General features: G+C 36.4%; 1 protein-coding gene across 2 annotated transcripts in view; it reads left to right on the top strand.

Annotated features, from left to right (window-relative positions):
- The first annotated feature begins 303 nt into the window (after positions 1-303).
- Positions 304-25,291, top strand: part of LOC129244683 (serine-enriched protein) — a 38,782-nt gene continuing 13,794 nt past the window's right edge. The window contains exons 1-5 of one of the 2 annotated variants that reach the window (XM_054882454.1): positions 304-807; positions 5,475-5,665; positions 15,357-15,536; positions 18,278-18,436; positions 24,108-24,146. In XM_054882454.1, coding sequence (XP_054738429.1) covers positions 15,366-15,536; positions 18,278-18,436; positions 24,108-24,146 — 369 coding nt within the window. In that variant the 5' untranslated portion in view covers positions 304-807; positions 5,475-5,665; positions 15,357-15,365. The remainder of the gene's footprint in view (positions 808-5,474; positions 5,666-15,356; positions 15,537-18,277; positions 18,437-24,107; positions 24,147-25,291) is intronic. The other variant, XM_054882455.1, reaches the window with a different exon arrangement.

Below are 25,291 nucleotides of genomic sequence, written 5' to 3'. Positions count from 1 at the left end.
ATATCTGATTCAGAATAATTTCATCCATTGCAAATCAATTGCCTTCAAAGTATGACCAACTCAATGCCGGAAGGCACAACACACCAATTTCATACTGATGGATTTCCTTGTGGGGTATTTCTGCGCGCGTCGTTCTTTCACGAAACGCACAAACACACATTTGCCTGCTAACCACCAACATACCTTAACATACAAACATGGAATGCGAGCCAACTCCTTTTGATGTAGAGACACAACATTTGTGCAGAGCTCTCAACTTTCAGGCGACAGACTAAAAGTGTCCTTTGCTCGAAACGGTTGCTCTCGAAACACAAACGGTAGTTGTAAACGTGGCTAAAATCCAAGAAAAAATACCTGTACATATAGAAAATATTGAATTTTTGCTTATTGCAAAGTGAAATTTTCAACAATTTCCAGTGAATTTCATTGAAAGTGCGAATTTTTGCAACATTTTGTGTTTGCTTGTATGATTTGGCAAGGCTTGATTTTCTGCTTTTTTGCTAGAAAAATTTTCTGTTCTACACAAGCACCAACAATCGCAAAGAAAAGGACAAAATCCAACCAACCATAAGCGTAGGGAGTTGGTGGCAAAAATTCGAAGCGAAAAATCGAAACAGCGTACCCAGGCCAGCAAAAAATACCAAAAAACATACCAGAAAAAAAAACAAAGTAAGAAAGTATAAAAGCTTAATAATTTGCTTGGCCATCTGCAAGTCAAAGATACTGCGCTGCTAGGATATTTTCTGAAAAGGCTGCAGCTGCTTCAAATTTAATTTATTCTTCTCACCCAGCGGTTGAAGCGAAAAAGTAATGAAAATATTTTTTTATTATATTCTAATAAATTAAAAAAAAACAATTTTGAATTACATTTTCCCATTTTTTGCACTTCTTTCTATGAATACTCTCACATACATTTATGCGCAATACACGCACACATACACACGTGCACACTTGTAAATACATCATACACCATTTTGCGTAACATTTTTCTCTCAGATTGTTTTGCCTGCCATTTCCAGCTGTGCCAAAGTTTAAATATTCAATTCTTTTTCCAATTTTATTATTAAATTTTTACATCACTTCTGCTTTTCTTAGAAATTCTTTGACAAATTTTAAAGCGAAATAATTTTCCTTGTACTTTTGGTAAATTTTTATACCTTAATGCAATGCTAATATTTTGCTCACTTCATTTCTCAAATTTGCATTAAATAATTCATTCAAATTTTTAATATTTTTATTCAAGTAAATATTAATACAAAGATAAAAACGTCAATAATTTAATAGAATTTGCGTTTACAGTGGGGCGCCCATGCACGGAATAGAAATAGTGCAAATGGATATATACACATACTTACCTATGTATGTATGCATGTATGCACATTACAATGTTTGGAAGACAAGCTGAATCCTCTTGGGTACTTTGAAATATATTTAACGCACCTTGAAAAGATGCTCGATTTTGATGGAACTCAATGCCTTGTCTATTCGCCTATTCTGGCCGCTTCCGGTTGATCGCTTGCTTCCATCCATCTGATCATTTGTTGCAGAGGCTGTTGTTATCCTAATTGTGACTTTGTTCTAATGGCAGCAGAATTGGGAAGCTGTCTCAAGCTTACCAAGCATACAGAAAAACCTTCATGGCGATCTTTGGGCTGCCCAACGCCATTTCACCACAACCTTGATCGTATGCGACCTCTTGCCAGTTCCCAGCCGCTTCAAAAATGTGTCGACTTCGTTAGGTTTCAGCAAGGAATTAAAATTCAACTCAATTCGGTCCAAGAGCTTCTTCTATATCAGATCGCTCGTGTGACACTCTTACATTGAGCTTCTTTCTGTTGCCAGCCTTGTGCGAATGGTTTCAAACTTATTCAAAGGGTTGCCCTAATTTTCAGTTTCTGAGCCATGGAATAAGTGCTGACCTTATTTGAAGATTTTGATCTTTTAATGGAAATTTTCGACGAGTAGCTTTGTAGAGTGTGCTTCATCTTCCATAATATCCGAACGATTTGCTGTTGTATTCGTCACTGGATTGAGTCCATAAAAACCATAAAGTTTTTTGGCCGCCTGCATTTTTTAAACCTCGGTTTTGTTTTCTTAAAAGAGAGCGTAAACGCCGAACTTAGATATTTTTCAAGCCAACTTTTTAATACTTGTTTTCTAACAGATTATTTTAATAAGTTTTGAGTAATTAAGCACCTGGAACACAAGTGCGTGCTTATGAAAAAGAGTTTTTATGTGCATTTATTGATTTCAAAAATTAGCTGATTTTATAACTGCATATTTTTATTATTATTGCATTATCATTAATTTATCTATTTATTTATTTATTTATTATTTTATTGGAGTTTTTAATTATTTCAACAAATGTTTTAATAGAATCTATCGCTAAATTAATTTTTTTTCTATTATCTAGTTGTGAAAATATTGCCAAATAACGGTTTTTAATTAAAGACATGCCATAACAACTACTAAGCATTATCCGATCAAAACAAGTTTCACGGAGCAAAAAATTATGTGGATTTTTGGATACACCGACCGAATGTTAATAAAACAATATTAGTGCAATAGTTTTTATAAAAAAACTATATACGTTTTCCTTCATAGACCTTCGGAAAATATCTATTCGCTTCATTTGTACCTTTTATAAACTTTTATAAAAAAAAATTTATAAAAAAATATTACTAAATACATTTATATATATATATCATTGGCGCGTAAACCTTTTTTGGGTGTTTGGCCGAGCTCCTCCTCCTATTTGTGGTGTGCGTCTTGATGTTGTTCCACAAATGGAGGGACCTACAGTTTCAAGCCGACTCCGAAAGGCACATATTTTTATGAGGAGCTTTTTCATGGCAGACATACACTCGAAGGTTTGGCATTGCCTGCCGAGGGGCGACCGCTATTAGAAAAATGTTTTTATTAATTTTCCTTTCACCGAGATTCGAACCAACGACCTCTCTGTGAATTCCGAATGGTAGTCACGCACCAACCCATTCGACTACGGCGGCCGCCATTTAGTTTTTATAAAAAAATTTATTTGTTTTCCTGCATAAATATCAAAAAAACTCAATTCAAGTTTTTTTGCTCTTTTTATAAATTTTTATAATATTGATTTAAGAAAAAATATTAGCATATTTAGATTTTATCAGAAAAAAGTTCTATATGTTTTCCTTCATTGACCTTCGAAAAATCTGAATTCACGTTTTTTGTCCTTTTTATAAATTTTTATAAATTTTGTGTAACAAAAAATATTAGTATAATTAAATTTTTATAAAAAAAACAAAATTTGTATGTTTTCGTTCATTGACCTTCGGACCTTTATTTCCTCTTCTTATAAATTTGTATAAAAAGTTTTTATCAAAAAATAAATTTCTTGGTATATTTAGTTTTTATACAAAAATTTTTTATATGTTTTGCAAAAAATCTGAATTCACGTTTTTTGACTTTTTTTATAAATTTTTATAAAATTTTTGTAACAAAAAAAATTAGTATATTAAATTTTTATTAAAAAAAATATATATGTCTTCCTTCATAGAGCTTTGGAAAACCTCAATTCACTCTATTTGCCCTTTTTAAAAATTTGTATAAAAAGATTTCACCAAAAAAATATTTTTTTAAGAAAAATTTTAGTATATTTAATTTTTATAAAAAAAAAAAATTATATGTTTTCCTTTGGAAACCCCCAATTCACTCTATTTATCCTTTTTAGAAATTTTTATAAAAAGATTTTATTAAAAAATATTATATTAGTATAATTAGTTTTTAAACAAAATTTCTTATTTTTTGCTGCATAGACACCGGAAAATCTCACTTCGCTTTATTTATTCCTTTTATAAACTTTTTTTTCATTTTTCAGTTTAATAAAAAAAAAGTTTATGCGTTTTTCTTCACAGACGTTCTTAATTTTTTTGTTCTTTTTAATAAAAATTTGTAATAAAAAATATTATATTAGTATATTTAGTTTTAGACAAAAAAAAAATATATATATTCTTTCATTGACCTTCGGAAAATCGCAATTCACCAATCGCAAAATACCAAAAAAAAAAAAAAAAATTTTTTTTACATGTTGGAAAACCTCAAGTCGCTGTATTTGTCTCTTTTCTGAAAATTTGTTGCCAAAAAAATTTTCGTATGTTTAGTTTTTACTCGTTTATATGTTTTCCCCAGATAACGGAAAATTTCAGCTCGCTTTATTTATCATTTTTTTTAACTTTTATATACAAATTTCTCCATAGACATTTGAAAATTTCAATTTAGTTTATTTGTCCTTTATTAAATTTGAAATTTTTTTCCATATATATTCCTCTATATACCTCAGAAAATCTCAATTCGTTTTATTTAATCTATTTTATTAATTTTTATAAAAATTTCTTACAAACAAAAAGTTGGTATATTTGGTCAAACAGCTGGGATGCGAGATATCCCTACCCTTGCACAGTGAGACTGTTTGTTTGTGTATGTGTGTGTGCATTAAATAAGTAAAATATACAGATGTACCCCAACTACACCACTTGCAGCTCCGTCATTTCTTCGCGGTGTAACCACAACTCAACTAGCATATATTTGCACATACAAACGCATATACTCGTATTGGTACATTTCATGAATTCCTCAATCGTTCAAGCGAATATCAAATCAAATAAATATTGCATGAACAATCAGCGAATTGGGTCAAAAGATTCCAAATTACGCAGCCATACATAGACTAGACTATATATGTATGTATGTATTTGTACATATGTATATGTGAAGCGAATGCTGCTACAAAAATATGCATACATATGTGGCCATATATGTACAGACAATGTATGTATGTGTGTATGTAAAACGAAATATTTCTATTGCGCACTTAAAATTGTATGCGTTTTTCCTCTTTGTGTTTGTATGCCAATAAATACAATCGGACACATACTCGTACACATTGAAGGTGAATAAAAGTTCTTGGAATTTTTTTGTTTTGCATTTCCTCCCTTTTTGCACTTATAATTAAAACCAAAAAAAAAAAACCAAAACAATCTTTTATTTTGTTTATCTACTTTGTTCGCACCGCAATTTTTCGCTCCTTTTTGTTGAAAAAAAGTTACAAAAATGTATCCTCCTTCTCGCCCCTTGCACACTTGATGGCCCTCAGAGTTTATCACGACCTCAATCAATATCTCAACCACCACTGCAACCAGGTCGCCCAACCAGCAGCCCACCGAACGGAATGTGATTTTTGTACACTTTGTTTACTTTTGCATATTTTATTTTTGAATTACTCCCTTTGAAACGTAGTAAAGTAGCTTTTTCCTATTAAATTAAAACCTTTTTATGAATTTTCTCCCAGTTACTTCAACTACGCATCCGTTTGTTCTTCGTGTAATGGAATATTTTCCCCTTAGATATTAAATAAACAATTTTTTTCCCGCTTGTAAATACCTACATACCTGAACACTCTTTAATATACATACATATATATAATATATATATATAAGTATATGAAGTGCATAAAGTATAAGAAAAATGTTTGCCAAAATGTTTGTGAAATTTAAAACGAAATGATATGAAATTTAAGTTGCAACGGATTTTCGCAATTCGCTTGAATCTGTTTATAAATTAAAATTTTCAAACCAAAGGACAGCAGTTGCAACAACAGTAGCGCATAGCTAGCTTATAACGGTAACAGGTAAGTAAAACGGGAGTGAAAGAAAAAATGAACTGGATAAGTGGTTACATTAGATACACACATGGAACTAGAGTAAGTGCATAATTAAAAAAAAAAATAATTAAGAAAAAAACCAAAGGTCTGGATGAAGACATGAATAGAAGTTTAAATCTGGCAATATTTAAAAATATTTATTCATATTAGGCCGTAACGCGATATGTAGAGCAAAAAGTGTCAAAGGTGATTCATTTTGAGCCCCCTTGTAATGGAGAATGGAAGACTTTTCTTTAAAGTTATATGAATGTACATACATTAGGAGCGCACTAATTTATATGGGTTTTTCAACTCTTTTATATCAAATTATGCCTCCTTATGCAATGAAAAAAGAAGTACTTTTCATGTCAAAATGAAAAAAAGGTATTTCCAATACCCCTTTTACTATAGTGCCATAACATTTTGACCAGTTTTGACTATTTTTCTTTTACTATTTTCCATGTTCCCTAATTTTTTGTAAAAATTTATATTTATTCATAAATATTCATTCTACACAAATATCAATTTCGAGATTTCAATTTATGACTTCCATCCCTGAAGTGAGAATCTGGAAGCTGTTATGACCTCATCATTTGATGAAAAACGCTTTTCACGCATGATTTTTTTTAGGTCGGGATACAGATGGAAGTTAGCTAGGGACCAAATCTGGTGAATACAGTAGATGCTCCAACAATTCGAACTTAAATTCATGGACTTTGCCATGGACCAATTGCCAAAATGCTCTTGTGCACCGGACAATGCACCGTGTCCTGATGAAAAATAAAATTTTTCTTTTGCAAAATGAAGTTTTTTCATGAATTTTACCCTGCAGCTGTTTTAAAAGGTTACAATAATATTCAGAATTTATTCCTTCACCAGTTCGCACGTAATTCAGAAACAAAAAGTCCTTTTGCATCTGAAAACATTGATGCTAACACCTTTTTGGTCGATTTCTGGACTCAAACTCGTTTCGGAGCAGGAGAACCAAGTTCACACCACTCTTTAGGCTATTGTTTTGATTTAGGAGCATGGCAATAGACCCAAGTCTCATCCATAGCGATGAAACGACACACGAAATTCATCTTATCCTTTCGAAAACGCTCTAAAACGCTCTCTGCTGAGAAAGTGCCATTCGAATGTGGGTTTTTTCTGTTGTTCGAGAATCCGGCTCCCATTGTGCACACAGCTTTCTGTACTTCAGTCAAAATATTGTTTACGCAGCAGCGCCGTCAGAATTGGGAAGGACCTCTCCGAGCCGTTTGATAGCAAACGAGGTTTCAGACAGGGTGACTCACTGTCGTTTGACTTCTTTAACCTGATGTTGGAGAGGATCGTACGAGCCGCAGAACTTAATCGCTCAGGCACAATATTTTATAAGGGCGTACAATTGTTGGATAAAGTGGCAAAGCGAATGGGTCTGGTGGTGAACGAGGACAAATCGAAGTACCTCCTGTCTTCAAACAAACAGTCGGCGCACTCGCGTATCGGCACCCACGTCACTGTAGACAGTTATAATTTTGAGGTTGTAAAAGACTTCGTGTATTTGGGAACCAGCATTAACACCGATAATAATGTCAGCCTGGAAATCCAACGTAGAATCTCTCTTGCCAACAAGTGCTACTTTGGACTAAGTAAGCAAATGAGTAGTAAAGTCCTTTCTCGACGAACAAAACTAACACTCTACAAGGCTCTCATCATGCCCGTCCTAACGTATGGTGCACAAGCGTGGACGATGATAACATCCGATTAAGCGACGATTGCAGTGTTTGAGAGAAAGATTCTGCATAAGATTTTCGGGCCTTTGCACGTTGGCAACAGCAAATATTGCAGGCGAAGGAACGATGAGCTGTATGAGCTCTACGACGACATAGCGCAGCGAATAAAGATCCAGCGGCTACGTTGACTGGTTCATGTCGTCCGAATGGACACAAACGCCTTGGCTCTGAAAGTATTCGATGCGGTACCAGCTGGTGGTAGTAGAGGAAGAGGAAGGCCTCCTCTGCGTTGGAAAGATCAGGTGGAGAAGGACTTGGCCTCACTTGGTGTGTTCAACTGGCGCCGGTTAGCATGAGAAAGAAACGACTGGCACGCTTTATTAAAGTCGGCCAAAATAGCGTAAGCGGTTATCGCGCCATTTAAGAAGAAGAATAATGAAATGCCTAGGGTGTCTACTAAATCTCTTTCTTTCACTTCACGATTTCCTGTATTTTTTCTACCTTTTCGACTAATGTTGGTCTGTATGCGGACGTCCTTGACGCGGATCGTCTTCAAGACTTCTACGACTACGTTTAAATTCAGCAAACCATCTTTCTACAGTAAGAAGTGAAGGCGAAAAGTTCTTATACACTTTCTACATGCGTACATAAATTTTCTTCGCTTTTAAACCTTCCAAAAATAAAAATTCAATCACTGCACGATACTTTATTTTCCCTTGGTGGAAAATACTGTGACACGTCGATACTAAATGGTTTGTAAACAAAAAATGAATTGACATACGTTCATATAATCTATCAACATAACAACAACAAAAAAATTTGGCTAGTAGCAATGGTATAAGAGAATCGAACCGCAAAACTTATTGAACAACCTAGTATTTTCTTCATCCAATATTTTCATGGACCATTCTAGTCTTCAAATAACCCATTTAAAATTACTTTTTAAGTTTTTGTTAAAGAAATTAATCAAATTGATCCGTAAAAAGGCCATTGGTTAAGTAAAGTTCACGTTGTATGATTATTTTTACTTGGACTTGTGGAATAAGCAATGAGTGCAAAGTTAATTTATCTACTAATGGATGTAAAAAGCTCAAACGCGGACTGAAAACTGTCCATCAATATTTTCACGGAACACCTACAAATAAGCAAATACTCCATAAATACGGCCTTGCATGTGTATTTATGCATGTATGTGCATAAATCCTTTTTGGTGTACAGCATCAACTATCATTTTCAAGGGCATTACGCAAATGTGCATCTGTATCTTTGTTGATATTTGTGAAGCTAAATATTTACCTGGTGGGTTTCGCTATGCAAATTTTTTCCCACATACAGACTGCCCTACCACACACAACTTTTGCTGCATGACTTAATTATCTTCGTTTGCTGCTGGTGATGTTGCAGCAGTTGTTGTTTTTGATTTTCTCTGAATGCCATTTATTTCTGTGTCCTGCCAATGGAACTTTTCTGGCCCTGAGACTATAATTACGATACATTAAAATTGCACTATAATTTAAATTTCATTGATTTTCAATTTCATTATACCAGGTGAAGTCCAAAATAAACAATACTGAGCTAAAATAGAAACGACAAGAGCTTTTTTCTGATAACTTCGAGTTGATTTATTCCAAATAATCCTCTCTGCCCTCGATACACTGTTTTGCGCGATCTAAAAGCTTTTCGAAAGAGTGTTTCACCTCATTGACCGGAATGTCTTTCAACATGTCGGTACAAACCATTTGGATGGCTTCTCCGCACACAAAACGTTTTCCTTTCATGGCCAAATGGAATTTTCCGAATAGGTAGAAGTCACAGGGAACCATATCAGGCGAATACGTTGAGTGATTGATGGTTAAAATGCGATGATTTCTAGGCAAAAAATCGGTCACAAGAGTTGATCGCGGTACGAGGGGTGCCTTTTATATGTCGGGATTAGAGAACAAAAACAAATTTTAATTATCGAAAATTACTTTATTGTTTTTCAAAATATTTTCCATGAAGATCTATACACTTTTGCATGCGTTTGAACCAATTGTGGAAGCACTTTTGCCACTCTGAATGAGGTACCTCCAAAACATGCATTCTGAATGCCGCAACCTCAACGCAACGTTGACCTCTCAGTTTGTTTTTTACGTACGGGAATAAAAAGAAGTCATTCGGTGCCATTCGGCGGATGACCCATTAATTCGATGTTTTGGGTGCTCAAAAATGCAGTTGTTTGAGCCGATGTGTGAGAGCTCGCATTGTCCTGGTGAAGAGTGATCCGTCTTTGGCGATTGGTTTTCCTAATTTCTTGGAAGACAACTTGCAAACAAATGGTTGTGTACCACTCAGAATTTACTGTTCTGCGTTGTTCTAGTGGCACGGTTGCGACATGTCCAGTTTTTCCGAAAAAACAGGCGACCATTTGCTTGGAAGTGCTTCGTACGCGAACAACTTTTGTTGGATTTGGCTCATCTTGAAACACCCATACAGTCGACTGCTGTTTACTTTTGGGCTCATACGCGTAAATCCATGATTTATCACCTGTCACGATGTCATAGACGTGTTTTGAAGCCCCGCGATCGTATTTTTTGAGCATTTCCTTCGACCAATCGACACGAGTCTTTTTTTGAGCGATTGACAAATTGTATGGGATCCAACGCGAAAAAATTTTTTTGAAAGTCAACTGTTTATGCAATATTGAATGTATGCTGGTCCCACTAATGCCTAAGATTGTCTCAATCTCACGATAGGTCACATGACGATCTTGCAATATCAGTTCGCGCACGGCATCAATGGTTTTCGGAACAACAACTGATTTTGGACGACCTTCACGAAATTCGTCTTGGAGTGAACTACGACCACGATTGAATTCACCATACCATCGATAAACACTGGTCCTTGATGGAGCTTCATCGCCAAAAAATGAATTAAGTTCATCCATGCAATGTTGCAGAGTTAATCCACGTCGAAAGTTGTAAAAAATAATCGCACGAAAATGTTCACGATTTAATTCCATTTTTGGAACGAGATGAATCTTTTAAGTTACTGTAAACCACACAAATAGCGCTGGTATTTCAAAACGTTCTGAGTACGTAAAAGTCAAAAAATGTCAAACTTTGCGATACAGCTGCCAGTTGCCAGATTGCAACACCAGGGTTGCCAAATCCCGACATATACAAGGCACCCTTCGTATTCAGGGCGAATTCGACGAATGCGATGCAACAAACGCTTCAAAACGCTAATATGAAAAATTGGATTGACGGTTTGACCCGTTAGCACGAACTCTTTGTGGACAATTCCCTTGGAATCGTAAAAGGAAATGAGCATCGATTTGATTTTGACTTCGGCAGACGCAATTTTTTGGGTGGTCGCTCGTTTGGGGCCTTCCATTCTGCACTTTGACGCTTAGTTTCAGGTTCATGGAGGAAAAACCACGCTTTACCACCGGTTACAATATTGTAAAGGAAGTTCTCGTCTTTTCTCGCCTCTTTAATGAGGTCTTTTGAATGTTGAATTCTGAGCAATTTTTGATCCTCAATTACCTTTGCGGAATGAAACGTGCACAGACAATTTGGTAAGCCCAAATGATCAGTTAAAATGCGATAAATCAATGTTTTGGATTTATTCCACACCGATTCCATGAATTTCAACGATGATTTTGGTTCATATTTGATAAATTTACGCAGAATTTCGATGGAGTTTTCGGTCTTTACTGATTTTCGGTGGCTCATATGTGCATTGTCATTTATGTCCTCACAACCATTTCTGAAACGTGTAAATCACTCACGAACTCTGGCACGAGATAGGCAATCATCGCCATAAACTTTTTTCATCAACTCAAATGTTTCGGTAAGCGTTTTACCGATTTTAAAACAATACTTATTTTTAAAAAGCTTTAAATAGTGCAAATAAATAGACAAAATCAGCACTGAATTAATTGCCTTTGAGTTAATAAGGTAAAGTTGGGATAGCGGTAACTTTGGCTGCTCTGCGTCAAAGCTTTTGATTAATTCTTCAAGAAACCCACAATTTCCACAGGTTTAGCAAAAAAGGGAGAGCCCAGATGTCTGAATCTTTGCACCAATAAGAGCAGGCCAGCTGTGAAGAAGGGGCTGGGATGAGTCCACCTCGAACCTCCGGACATTTTCTGTAAAAAGGACTTGAAGTGATCCCAAGTCTCATCGCATGGACACCCAACGCACAATGTCCGTAAAGGATACCTACCAAATTCGTGAGCTGCGGCATTGTTAGCCTTAGAAGTTCCCTCGAGCGGTCCGGATCTATCCGTGGCCAAAAGGATCACGCGACTTTGCACGTTTGCGCACTAGCTCAACGCTCTCCGAATTGACGCTAGGCCCATCTTTCCAGAAGCAGACCACAGGTTCTCAAGGGAACCCCAGTCCTCTAATTTTGCTATGAAACCGTCACCAGGATCTCCTGTCTAGCTAGCTCATCAGCCTATCAGTTTTCCTCTATGCCGGTGTGACCCGGAGCACAAATGCAGAGAAAAATCAAACGTTCTCCGACTAATTTCAAACGTAAAAACAACGAGCCCAAGTCTTTAATTTGCGCTTCACTGTCGAAATAGATATTTACAACCTTTACCAAAATTACAGAAGTCAACAACCAATCCAATGCTTCTTTGGAATGGAAGCCATGCTGGATACGTACTTGGTTGTTCTAGCCTAATATTATTCAGCTTATCCCGCACCAGTTTTGATGTAACCTGCAAAGAGTTGATTGCTTTGATTACTGCCTGGCTATCAGTAAGAATAGGTATGCTTCCCTTGTTCTGATTGCGTTTAAGGTTAAAGTGAACGCACTTTTCTATTGCGTAGACTAACGCTTGAAATATATTTGTATTCTTGCCTAGCGCTTCCGAGTATTTTTTCCTCTGACAGAGGGCACCTGCCCTGCTCCTTCCTCGGTGAGAGGGCCATCCGCGTACCTTATGAACATGTTCTGGTTTATCTTGTTGGTTTTAGATAACCCAACCGAAGTTTTTTCATTACCCAGTTCAGTACTGAAGCATTTGAAAGAACTGAACATCCATCAAGTCTCTTGGCACTGAGATCTCAGCAGGGAGTTCAGCAAGAATATTAAACTTCCTGCAATTGAGATGGACGACTGAGCCAATGGTAGCTTCGGTTGTTCTTCGGCTTGCCCTCCTCGCTTGGGATTGGATATGAATGTGAAAAGATGTGACCTCTACTGTTAAAATAGCATCCACGATGGGTCAGAAGTCTCATTTATAGTTAGCTTTTTGCAACGATTGAAAGCAATCGATAAACTCCGAAAATCGCGTTGAGAAATAAGATTGACAGAATAGGCAAATCTACTTTATGGCCAACTTTAAAGGTAATTTTAATGAGAATGTGTTCTATGTATAATAGCAAAATTTACTCTTTCCAGTAAAAAAATCGTCTGGCAGACCAAATGAGAAAATGTTCACTGCTGAAGAAGTTTTTAATAAGCAAAAATCTATGCTGAAGCCCCTAAAGACGCAAAAAATTTGGTTCCAAGGGTTCAGCGTGGTCACCATGCAGCCTTCATAATGGTTTGGCAGAGAGTGACTTGTGAAGGGGGTAACTTGCATATCTTCATTTCTGCGAAAAAGGGGTTCAGGCCGTGTAAAAGTGTACCAGGAGGATGTCTTAGAAGGCTTGGTGAGTTGAGAAGTACTCTCTTCAATTGAGAGCGTTGGGTCTTCCAGAAAGATTCCGCTCCAGCCCATAAGGCAAAAACCAACCAGCCGTGGCTAAAAAAAAAAATTCTTGGGTTCATAGCCGCAGAAGATTGGCCACCTGGACGTCCAGATCGGAATTCATTGAACTACAGTTTGTGGTCAGAATTGGAGAACATGGCCTGTCGAAGACCTCACAGAAATTTAGAGGCTCTCAAACAATCTTTACTTCGAGCAGCGACGTTAACATTCATGGAAAGCGTGCATGCTGCAATAACTGAATGGCCTAATCGTTTGAAGACTTGTGTAAAAGCAAATGGTGACCATTTCGAATGAAATTTTCAATTTTTTTTTAATATTTGATGGTGAAAATGCCAATGACTGCACATTGTCGACAATTGATTAGAGATTTTTTGTGACCTGAGCTTGAAGTGATAGACATAGACGATCTTTACTTTCAATAGGTTGGATCCATAAGTCACACAACACGAGTAAGCATTGCATTATTGCGACCAATGTTAATTGTGACATAAACTGGCCACCTGCATCATGCGATCTAACTGCACTAAAGTAGATTACTTTCTGAGGATTTTTTTTTTTTTTTAAGTAAAGTCTAAGTGGACCTGTTTCATTTGGAAGAACATTTGATGTCAGATTTCCATTGCGTGAGCAATGGAGCAATCCAAAATGCATTCAGGGAGGTTTGACCAGTATTTTCTGGAGGCTGAATGACACTTAAACGATAGTAATAAGTATCACTATGCTATGGGGGAAATGGCAACTGTTTTCCAAACGGAATTTTTTGCCATCCTAAAAGTAGCCGAATGGATAATCGAGAGGAGATGGAGCGGAAAACAGTTTGGAGTTTTCAGTGACAGTCAGGCTGCACTGAAGGCTCTGGAGAATGCGAAGCAAACCTCAAAGATTGTTCAAGAATGTAAGAAGAAGCGTAATTTTGTCGTCGCACGACAGAACAGGCTTGTACTTATATGGGTTTCAGGATACTTCGGTGTTAAAGGATACGAAATCACCGACGAATTGGCGAACCGTGAATCAACGGTTCCCCCACAAGGCCCAGAGCCAATAATCGGAATCAGTTCCACAGGAATCATGAATTGGATCAGCGATAATGTATGCAATTTACATAAAGAGCGATGGTCCGGTATAGAACTGCAGAACTGCGAACAGAAAACTGTCAAACTTTCTACTAAAAGTTAGAAGGAAAGACATTCGGTTGATGGTCGGCATCATTACAGAACACAACCCATGGGGACAGCATATGACCACCATTGGAATCATTGAGGACCCAATGTGCCTGTCTTGCTTGGAGGAGGCAGATAGCACTGAGCACTTTCTCTGTGAGTGTCCTGCCTTTGCTAGAGCAAGACTACGATTTTTGGGTTCCGATGTCGTGAGAATGAGTAATGTTCGTTCTCTAAAACTGGAGGATATTTACAGATTTGCCAAAGAATCTGGAAAATTCTCACAGGACTAACTACTTTTATCTCTGCCTCTATTCTTTCCTCTCTCTTTCTCTAATACTTTTCTTCTTTCTCTCTTTCCTATCTACCCTCTCTCCACAGCTCTAAATGCAATGGGTTTTTAGCCTGCTCCTTGACTCGACCTATTCAAATTTCAATTTCAAAATATATGTGAATAAGCCAACAACAATTCCAAGCTGAAATACAACATTCCGATTGAGATTGCTTAGCTCAGTGCGTTAATGTGTGAGAGAGCCTTTAATTCTCGTATAAAAGCCTTAGACGTGATCATGGTGATGATTTTTTACGTATTTGAATAAAAATAATGTGACCTGAAAGAATATAAATTTTTACTCGCTGATTTTAAAACAAAACCTAGGCGCATCTTTTGATATACCCTTTACAAATATACGAGTATTACTTTGGTACATTTTGAGCTTGCACGATTCCATTAAAAAAAACAAATGCAGATGCCATAAATGCATAAATTTTTTTAATAAGATAAGGAACTGCGGAGGTATGGAGCAATATTTTTAAAATTTCTCATACTTATCAGTATTAACATAAATATTAACATTTCATGCACTTGGCTTGCCTCCATTTTATCTACGAGTATTCCAATGTTTCAATTCCTCAAGCTAGCTTTTCTACTTACAATATCGCATGCAAGAAATTCTCAACTATCTCTTATAAGGGAATGATATAAATATTATACTTCAAAGTCCAAAAGCCCTTTTCTTAACTTTTTTTAAATTTTTTATTTGTGCGCATTTTCTTCATCCTTGTAACTGCATTTTTTCACATTTATTAAACAGAAAACCCAAATGCCCGAAGCTCTGACATTACCCGGCATGGCTGATGCGGAGCCAGATTTGTCAACGTTCGAGAATAAGACCGGCTTGGCCGAGGATATGAAGTTTCTGGCATCAATGCCAGAGTTATGCGATGTGACGTTTTTAGTTGGAGATACGCGCGAACCGGTGTGTGCCGTGAAGGTGAGTAATATTACGGCCCATTTTTTTGTCATGCATGCAGAAGAGCGCCATTATTTCGCTGCTGACTTTAACAAGTAATGTGATTTAGGCTTGGAAAATTATACGACTGACTGATATATTGAAGTTCTTAAAAGTTTTCTACGAAATTCTGCTTTATCTCACAAACGGTGCGCAAAACATTCGCGCATACTTCGATTTTGATGTATTTATTTTTAATAAGATGTTTCCGGAGCACGCCAAAAAATTTATTCGTACGGGCCCAAAAAAGCTCAAATATTAATTCAATAGAGAAGTTGACATTACAGGTGGCTAATCGGGGGATTTGAATAACATTTCAAGCAGGCTGGTCGTGAGGATTGCCAGAACTGCATGCTAGGAATTTTTCTTAAAATACTAATCGATTTTTTTAATGGATATTTGTTGATTTTTTTTTATTTTGTACAAGGTTTGGAACTTCAAGTTGTACTTTAGGTGGTGTAAGTTTAACTACCCTATCAGAGGATTTATAATTTCTACAAATATTTGACACTTGAGAACTTGACAGCTGCAGCATACAAGCAGACAGGAAATGGAGCGCGTAAACGTCAAAATAAAGTTTTTCATCTCTCAAAATCAGTTTTTGTAATAGGTCTATCGATAAGTTCGTGCGGTTTTACAACAGATGGCGTAACTTGATTATTATTCCATCGATCCACATTTCCAAACATTCATTGGAGAGCTACTGTCGTAAGGCACAAACGTCAGTATAAGTTTTTTATTTGAAGCGTAAACAACAATATTTTTACCACACTTGAAAATGTCGAATTTCGTGCCAAATAATGTGTTTTTGCGGGGAATTCTTCTTCATTATTTTAATATGAAGAAAAAAGCAGCCGAAAGTCATCGTATCTTGGTGGAAGTTTATGGTGAGCATGCTCTAGCTGAGCGAATGTGCCAGAAGTGGTTTGCACGCTTTAAAAGTGGTGATTTTGGCTTGGAAGACGAAGAACGCGAGGGTGCGCCGCCAAAGTTCATGGATACCGAATTGGAGGAACTGCTCGATCAAGATCCGGCTCAAACGCAAGAAGAGGTTGCAAAAACTTTGGGAGTTGATCAATCAACCATTTCCAAACGTTTAAAAGCCATGGGAATGATCCGAAAGGTAGGCCATTGGGTGCCGTATGAATTGAAGCCAAGAGACGTTGAACGCCGTTTTATGGCATGCGAACAACTGCTTCAACGGCACAAAAGAAAGGGTTTTTTGCATCGAATTGTGACTGGCGATGAAAAGTGGGTCCATTACGACAATCCAAAACGTCGGGCAACGTATGGATACCCTGGCCATGCTTCAACATCGACGTCGGCGCAGAATATTCATGGCCTGAAGGTTATGCTGTGTATCTGGTGGGACCAGCTGGGTGTTGTGTATTATGAGCTACTGAAACCGAATGAAACGATTACGGGGGATGTCTACCGACGACAATTGATGCGTTTGAGCCGAGCACTGCGAGAAAAACGGCCGCAATACGCCGATAGACACGACAAAGTTATTTTGCAACATGACAATGCTCGGCCACATGTTGCACAAGTGGTCAAAACATACTTAGAAACGCTCAAATGGGATGTCCTACCCCACCCGCCGTATAGTCCAGACCTTGCGCCATCCGATTACTATCTCTTCCGATCGATGCAACATGGCCTGGCTGACCAGCACTTCCGTAATTACGATGAAGTCAAAAAATGGATCGATTCGTGGATTGCGGCAAAACCGACCGAATTTTTCACAAAGGGAATCCGTGAATTGCCAGAAAGATGGGAAAAAGTAGTAGTAAGCGATGGACAATACTTTGAATATTAAATTTGTAAACATTTTACGTCAATAAAGTTTCAAATTTCGAAAAAAAACCGCACGAACTTAAACATAGTCCTATTATTTAGTAAAAAATTTATTGAAAAACAAACTCGGATGATTAATTTTGCGCCATAGGCAAGCAATGGAGCGCGTAAACGTCAAAATAAAATTTTCCATCACTCAAAATCAGTTTTTTGTATTTAGTAAAAAAGTTATTGAAAAACAAAATCGCGTAACGTTAAAACAAAGTTTTTCATCTCTCAAAATCAGTAAAAATGCATTTAGTAAAAAAGTTATTGAAAAACCAAATTGGATGATTAATTTTGCGCCACAGGCAGGCAATGGAGCGCCTAAACGTCAAAATCAGTTTTTCATCTCTCAAAATCAGATTTTGTATTTAGTAAAAAAGTTATTGAAAAATAAAATCGGATGATTATTTTTGCGCCATAGGCAAGCACGTCAAAATAAAATTTTCCATCACTCAAAATCAATTTTTGTATTTAGTAAAAAAGTTATTGAAAAACGAAATTGGATGATTAATTTTGTGCCACCTTTTGTAAAAAAAAACGAAATTAAATATCAAAAACTCTGCAATATGTCGCGCTGCTAGTATTGTGAACACAGCTGTAAGAAGGGGAAAAAAAAATAAAAAGAAATTCTTTTGGAAAGAAATTCTCTCAAACTAATTTCTCTTTTAAAGTAAAGTGATTTTCGAATACTTTTACAACGACTTGCAGCCAGTTTTTGTTAGTGAAATGTATCAGTGCCCCGAAGTGTGATTGGGATGTCGGCATATTCTTCTGCATGCAGTACCTGGTATTAAAAGAAAATGCAAAAGCTCTTACTTTTTAGATAAATATAAAATTACGTGCGTACTTATAATAATAATTCCTGCCTATCTTTCCCCCAGGCCGTTTTGGCATCACGTTCGCGCGTCTTCGCCAAAATGCTCTACTCGGCGCCATCGCCGCAACGCAAACGTGAAACATCCACAAAAGAGAATAAATTGCGGCTCTTCCTCAAACGCTCATCGGAGCCACTGTTGAATCTACAAAATGCGGCACAACAGGTTGGTGTTGGGCGGGAGCGGGAGTTGGCGTATATAACATAGTGTATATACATACACACTTGTATACAAATACACTTTTATTATATTCATATATATATTTTATAATGTATTTTACACATACCGTTATGTTTATATGTATTTACTACACATCAAATGTATATATGTAAGTATATTTTTTATTTGAAAATATGTACCCCTTTTACTTGAACTCACACGAGTACATGTGCAAGTGCTGTGCGAGTGTGTTTTTCATGTATGTATGTGTGTATGTTAATGTGCGTTCATAAGCCCCATTCTTGGTCCTGCCCAAAACATTTATTTACTCAGTTCTGCCAGCTATGCAGGGTTGAAATTATGAAAATCGAATAGGCTACGCACACACGCACAAACGCAAGGATACTAACTTTGGTTTATTTGGAATATTCGCAAAATAAATTATTTCACAAATTAATTATTTGAGTACTAGACATGGAAGTTAGGCGATTAAGTAACCCTACCAGCAACTTCGTTAATTAAAAATTATATTTCTAATTTCAATGATTTCCTCCCTTACATACTTTCTTGCTTGTAGGTGAATCCTGTATTCTCTAAATGTATCTGAATTACATATTTCCTGCTTCATTTTTCAACCGCGATTCTCTTACTAAATCAAGCTTTAATTCTTTGCAGTTATACAAGGTGGGCCAAATAAGGTCTTCTAATGTTAAACAGAAGCGGCCGCCGTTGCCGAATGGGTTGGTAGTCACGCACCAATTCACAGAGAGAACGTCGGTTCGAATTTCGGTGAAACACCAAAATTAAGAAAAACATTTTTCTAATAGCGGTCGCCCCTCGGCAGGCAATGGCAAACCTCCGAGTGTATTTCTGCCATAAAAAAGCTCTTCATAAAAATATCTGTCGGCTTGAAACTGTAGGTCCCTCCATTTGTGGAACAACATCAAGACGTACACCACAAATATGAGGAGGAGCTCGGCCAAACGCCCAAAAAGGGTGTACGCGCCAATTATATATATATATATATATTGTTAAACACAAATAACTTTTGCAATAATCATTTATTTCGGTTAATTGTTTTTATACATTGAATATATTTTATGGAAATTATGTATGAAATATTACATAAGACAAATGTCCACCATTTTTCTCGATACAAAGATTGGCCCTTTTTAACGCGTTTTCCATTACACCACATAAAGTTTCTGGTTGAAGGCTCAGTATTTCGTCTCGAATATTTTGCTTCAGTTGTCTAATAGTCTCTGATTTATTAAGATACACTTTGTCTTTTAAATATCCCCATAAAAAGAAGTCGGGCGCAGTAAAATCTGGCGAACGAGGTGGCCAAGGGAAATCTGAATTTTTGGAAATCAGACGTTCGCCAAAAGTTTCACGCAGCAGGTCCATAGTTTGCCTAGCAGTATGCGCAGTTGCTCCATCTTGTTGAAACCACAAATTAGGATACTGCTCTGTCATTGGCCGCAAAAAGTTTTCAATCAATGTTCTGTAAGAAGCTCCTGAAATCGATTCCGGCTTTCATCCTCATTTTCGAAGAAATATGGACCGATAGCACCAGTGTCCTTAACACCGCACCAAACAGTACATTTAGATGGGTGCAACTAATGTTGGTGTGTTGCCCTTGGATTTTCAGAGCTCCACAATCTACAGTTTTGTTTGTTGACATAACCATTTAAATGAAAATTCGCTTCATCCGACGTCAAAACATTGCTTAAAAAATCAATTTGTGTGGCTAATTGTGTAAAACGAATAGCGTATTGTAATCGTTGTTGGTGGTTCCATAATAAATTTCCAACAATTCAATTGTAACCTACAAAGAGAGAAAAATAAATATGTCAAAAAATAAAAAAGTTATTTGTGCTTAACATTAGTAGGTCTTATTTGGCCCACCCTGTATCAAGTTGAATTTAGGGGCGTCGTACGTCAATCATATTTGACCCTTGTGAACTAGGCAACTACGGTATACCTAGAAACAAAGTGGAGTGCGTAAAGGCCAAAACAAAGATTTTTTAGCACTACAGCAATATAATATTTTTTTCTTAGTAAAAAAGTTTTTCGAAAATAAAATTTATGATTAACTTTGTGTCACATTTTATTAATGAAATTTATTGAAAGCTGATTTTTAAATTAATTTAAAACAGTTACAGTCCAATTGCAGAAGCCTAGCACTCATCGATAATTGGCGCTTACTTCCTTTACTAGGCTTTTGGCCGGCGTTTGGCTCCTTCTCCTATTTGTGATTTGGAGTTCATATTATTTCACAAAGGCAAAGACCCTTAATTTTAAGCCCAATGGGTTTTGTTTGATTAGCTTTCAATCGCAGAAATAGTTATGAGAAACTCCCGAGAGTTCTAAACGTACGCCTGCAAGCTTATGCCTTATTTTTCGTCACTTCAATAATTAAATGGACAGGAAATTGGTATTTGTTAGACTTCGAAAGGCATCGCGGAAAGAACCAAGAAAATATGGGCTAAGTTTTCTGATCCTATCATTTCAGCAATGATGTTTGATTGCAAATCCATTTCATATTTTCGGTGCTCTGACCTTTTTTTGGTTTTGTCGGTACAACTACCAAAAACAGCACTCAGACAACATTAAGTCCATTTTACTGCACTCGGGTTCGGTTTAAATATACGCGATCTTCGAAGAAATCTGAGTAGATCTCGAGCGAAGGCCTGGCAGACGCATAGAAAGTGGTCCGCTGTCTCATCTCATGCACTGCCTGAGATGCCTACCTTTTCCATGTGCTTCACTCTTCTGCTTAATGACAGGTGGATCTGCGACAGTCAGTCGGGCGTGACAGATAACATCAGTTTTGTACATCTGCATCTTCTCTTAGCATGCCAAGCTTGCTTGTGGGTTGAAGTAACCCGTTTGCTAACCGTAGCTTTGATGACTGCAGAAGGGAGCGGCAGAACGGGCTCCGGTTCAAAGAAGTTGGTCTTAGAGCCTATCTTAGCTAAAGAATCAGAGGTTTCGTTACCCACGATACCCACATGTCGCGAGACCCATGCTAGCATCAGGATATTATTACTTCAGATTGGACTTACAGGACTCAAGTACCCTTGAAGTGGTTGCAGAACTGCCTAAGACCATGAGCGCATCTTTGCTTTCCCCCTGTTTTCCACATAAAAGCTGATTGTTACTTGAACAGCCTACACCTCCGCTTGAAATACAGATGCTTACATTCCAAGATCAAAGTGTAGTTTTGACCCTCTGGATTCTACGTAGACACCAGATCCGGAACTGTACTCGGTCCTTGAGCCATCCGTGAAAATGCGAAAACATTTTCAGAGTTTGCCCGCAATTGAGCCTCTGACCGTACCCAACATCGTTATCGATGGTTATACTTTTAAAAGTAATTGACGCGACTGACTTCGATGGTTCAAACGAGTTAAATTACTACACAGGTAGTTTCCCTCCTCAAAACGCATACATATTGAGCCCAGCTTGCGGCAAAGTATTGCCGTTTCAAATTATCTTTCTATAAAGAGACAGCAGGAGCTCACGTGGCATCACAGTAAACCTAACTGACCTACCTGAGCTTCTCTCTGTACTCCGTGAAGAGTACATCCCTGGACGTAATTGGGACACATGGCAAGTGAATGCGCATCTTTTCAGTTGACTTCTGTAGCAGCTGCAGAGTTGAAGAATAATGAATGACATCCCAGTCACTAACCGAATCTACCTCAGGCATCGTTATCTCGGAAAAGAATCCGTTCAATGTCTAGTAGGCTTCATAAATGAAACACATTGCTAATACCACACGTGGAACTAAAGAGATGTACTTTTTGCAGACTTTTAGGAAGTACACCTATATATATATATAATTGTATAAAGTTTCAAGCCGACTCCGAACGGCAGATATGGTTTATGAGGAGCTTTTTCATGGCAGAAATACACTCGGAGGTTTGCCATTACCTGCCGAGGGGCGACCGCTATTAGAAAAAACTTTTTATTTATTGTAGTCTTTCACCGAGATTCGAAGCAACGTTCTCTCTCTGAAATCCGAATGGTAGTCACGCACCAACCCATTCGGGTACGGTGGCCACCAGAAAGTATACCTACTTAATAATAAAATACTCGATCGATTTGCAAAGATAGCGTGCATTTTTTATGGCCTACTAAGTTTTCATGTATCTGCCTAAGTTACTGTCAAAAAAGTGGAAAAATTATTGGAATATATGTCTGAGCAAAATGAGATGTTAAGACTAAAGGTTATGCACTGAAATTTCTCGCGAAATATTTTCGTAGAATATTTTCACTCAGCAGCTCGCACCTAAAAGGGTCGTTGGTTTGAGGTTTGCACTTCGACCTCGACTTCGGTCTTTTGAGACCTCTACGCCACACATTAAACTTAAGATAGAGCTGGGTTGGACTGAGCGCATGTTCCTTTCTTCTGGCTGCTATTGGCCGACATGTCCAAAGCTTCTCCACGCTATAGCGCTGCAAACAAGGCGAAGGTGTATTGGTGTCTCCGGCGATTGGTCGCAGAAAGGACAAGAGTCAGTGGACCATAATTCAAGCCTGTGCAAACGACTGCGCAATCGGCAAGACCAGTGCGCATTATCAGTTTATCCTTAGGGAGTGTTATGAGTTTTCTAAACCCCTTTTGAGTTTTCTAAACCTCGCAATAAAGATTTCGTCTGGTGCAGCAACATCGTTTTGACCATTATTTTTAGAAAATTCTTCAAGGAAACCAGTTTGGAAATTTGTTAGAGGAATGTTATATTCGTTAGAATGTTATAAAAAATTATTCTGCGGAGCATTTTACTACAGGTTTTCTCAAAATATAATTTATTTTTTCATAAGATGACTGGTGCAAAAAACAAAAATTAAAGTTTTTGATGAACATTTTACATTCTAATTATTTATAAAATGGAAGACAGGAGATTGACGGCTAGAAAAAAATATTTGTAAACTTAGTGCAACAATTTTAGGTCTTATCCGTTTTCGAGAAATCGCTCACACCGACGATGAGCGAAACACGGTTCTGAGGGAAATGTCTTCAAAGTTTCAAAAAAAAAAAAAATATTTAAATACTCAGTAGCCGCTATAAAGCATGACTTTTTTTGTACAAGGCGCCTATGTACAAAGCGCACTACGAAAATATTCAAGAATATTAGGGAAAAATATTAAAAAATATTACAAATTAAACAAAACTTTTCTTTTTGAATCCTGATTGCATATAACCTCTTAAATAAATCGTGTAAATGAGATATTATATTGAGTCAACAACATAAATTACGTGGGTTGCCACTTTAGTTTTGTGATATAGCAACTCTAGGGTTAAAAGTTCAAGTCTGTTATTAGCATCGTGGAATTTTACATTTTTGGCGTCCAATTGTAAATATCCTTTTTATTTGTCTATCCCAAAAAACTGAAATAGCAACCCTCGTAATCCCTTTTCGTGTCACCCTAACTTATTTTTAATACGAAAATTTATGTGTAAGAAATTATGTTTAAAAAAAAGTATGCATTTAAAAAATCCATAAATATCATAAATGTTCCCCCATATCTACAACACATATACATAGTGCATCGTAACTACTTATATATATTTATACTCATGTAAAACGCAAACATTTGTACATAACTGTACAATAACATGAATTTTTAACGTTTTTTCTTTTGTTTAAATTTCCGCTTGATTTATTAGAGGAGTGGTTTTACCCAACAATTAGCTCCGATACCCGAGGTAAAAACAGAAACAAAGGAAGAGAAAAAAAAAAATAAAAAAATAAAATTTTAAATTTGCCTTGCATTTATTTGGAAAACTTTCTTATGTAGTACAAATGACTTTAGTTGCATTCCAAGTTGTTGTCTAGAATTATATTTTTTTTTCTGCCAAAAATAATTTCTCCTACTCGATTTGATTTGCTTTACTAATAAATATTCTATGTCACAAATTTTCCTGAATGATTGGTATTTCGCGTCTGCATTGAATTGTTTTTATTGTGCATTCGAAATTCGAACTTAGAAATAAAAAAAATAAAAAAAGTAAATAAAATGAAATAAAATTTAAAAAAATAATGAAATAAGAACTAATAAAATTAAATTGAATTAAAAAAATAAAAAAAAAAAATAAAAATATAAATATAATAAAATTACAAATTGGTTGTTGTGTATTTTTGTTGTAGAAAAAATTGTATTATATAATATTTACGATATTTTAAATTTATTTTGGATTTTACTATAATTTGCGCAAATTGGCTCTTCTCTGAATAACAGATTTTAATATTCGTTGATTAGACTTCCGTTTTTACTGTATGAAACACTGTGCGACGTTTTAAATGAGCGCTTGAATGAAACACTCACGAGCAATTCGAAAAAAATTCTCGCAGTACTTCGTAATAATTTTGCTCGCGCAGGTGCGTTAAAAAATCAGTTCTGATTACCAAAGCGCTTAGAGCTTCTTGCTTATTTTTGCTAATTGTGACTTTCACACTTTGCAAACTTCATGAAAAACAGGACTTCTTACAAGAGAAAATAAAATATATTAATTAAATAAAATTAAACGTAGGAGAAAATAAAATAAATAAAATTAAACTTAGGGGAAAATAAAATCAAGAGATCTTTTGGAAATTAAGAAATAAATAATTTTTTATAGTCCACTTTGCTGTTCTGTGTTAAATTCTATAATTCATCATTTACTTCTATTATAATTATGGAGGTTGAATTAGTTTTAAAGGTGACACACAGATGGCGCTATTTATCACTTTATCGCGTTGGCAATACTGAATATATATTCATGACAAAGCCTCATCCCTAGGCTTTGTTTATCAGTATCTGTCATTTCGCTGAAGTATAAACAACGCAGTGTTTTCGTGCTCCGAGTATGTC

The sequence above is a fragment of the Anastrepha obliqua genome, chromosome 4, assembly GCF_027943255.1.
Source record: "Anastrepha obliqua isolate idAnaObli1 chromosome 4, idAnaObli1_1.0, whole genome shotgun sequence".
Taxonomy (NCBI): Eukaryota; Metazoa; Arthropoda; class Insecta; order Diptera; family Tephritidae; genus Anastrepha; species Anastrepha obliqua.
The sequence above is the reverse complement of the archived record's forward strand: the minus strand, read 5'-3'. Positions and strand labels throughout refer to the sequence as shown.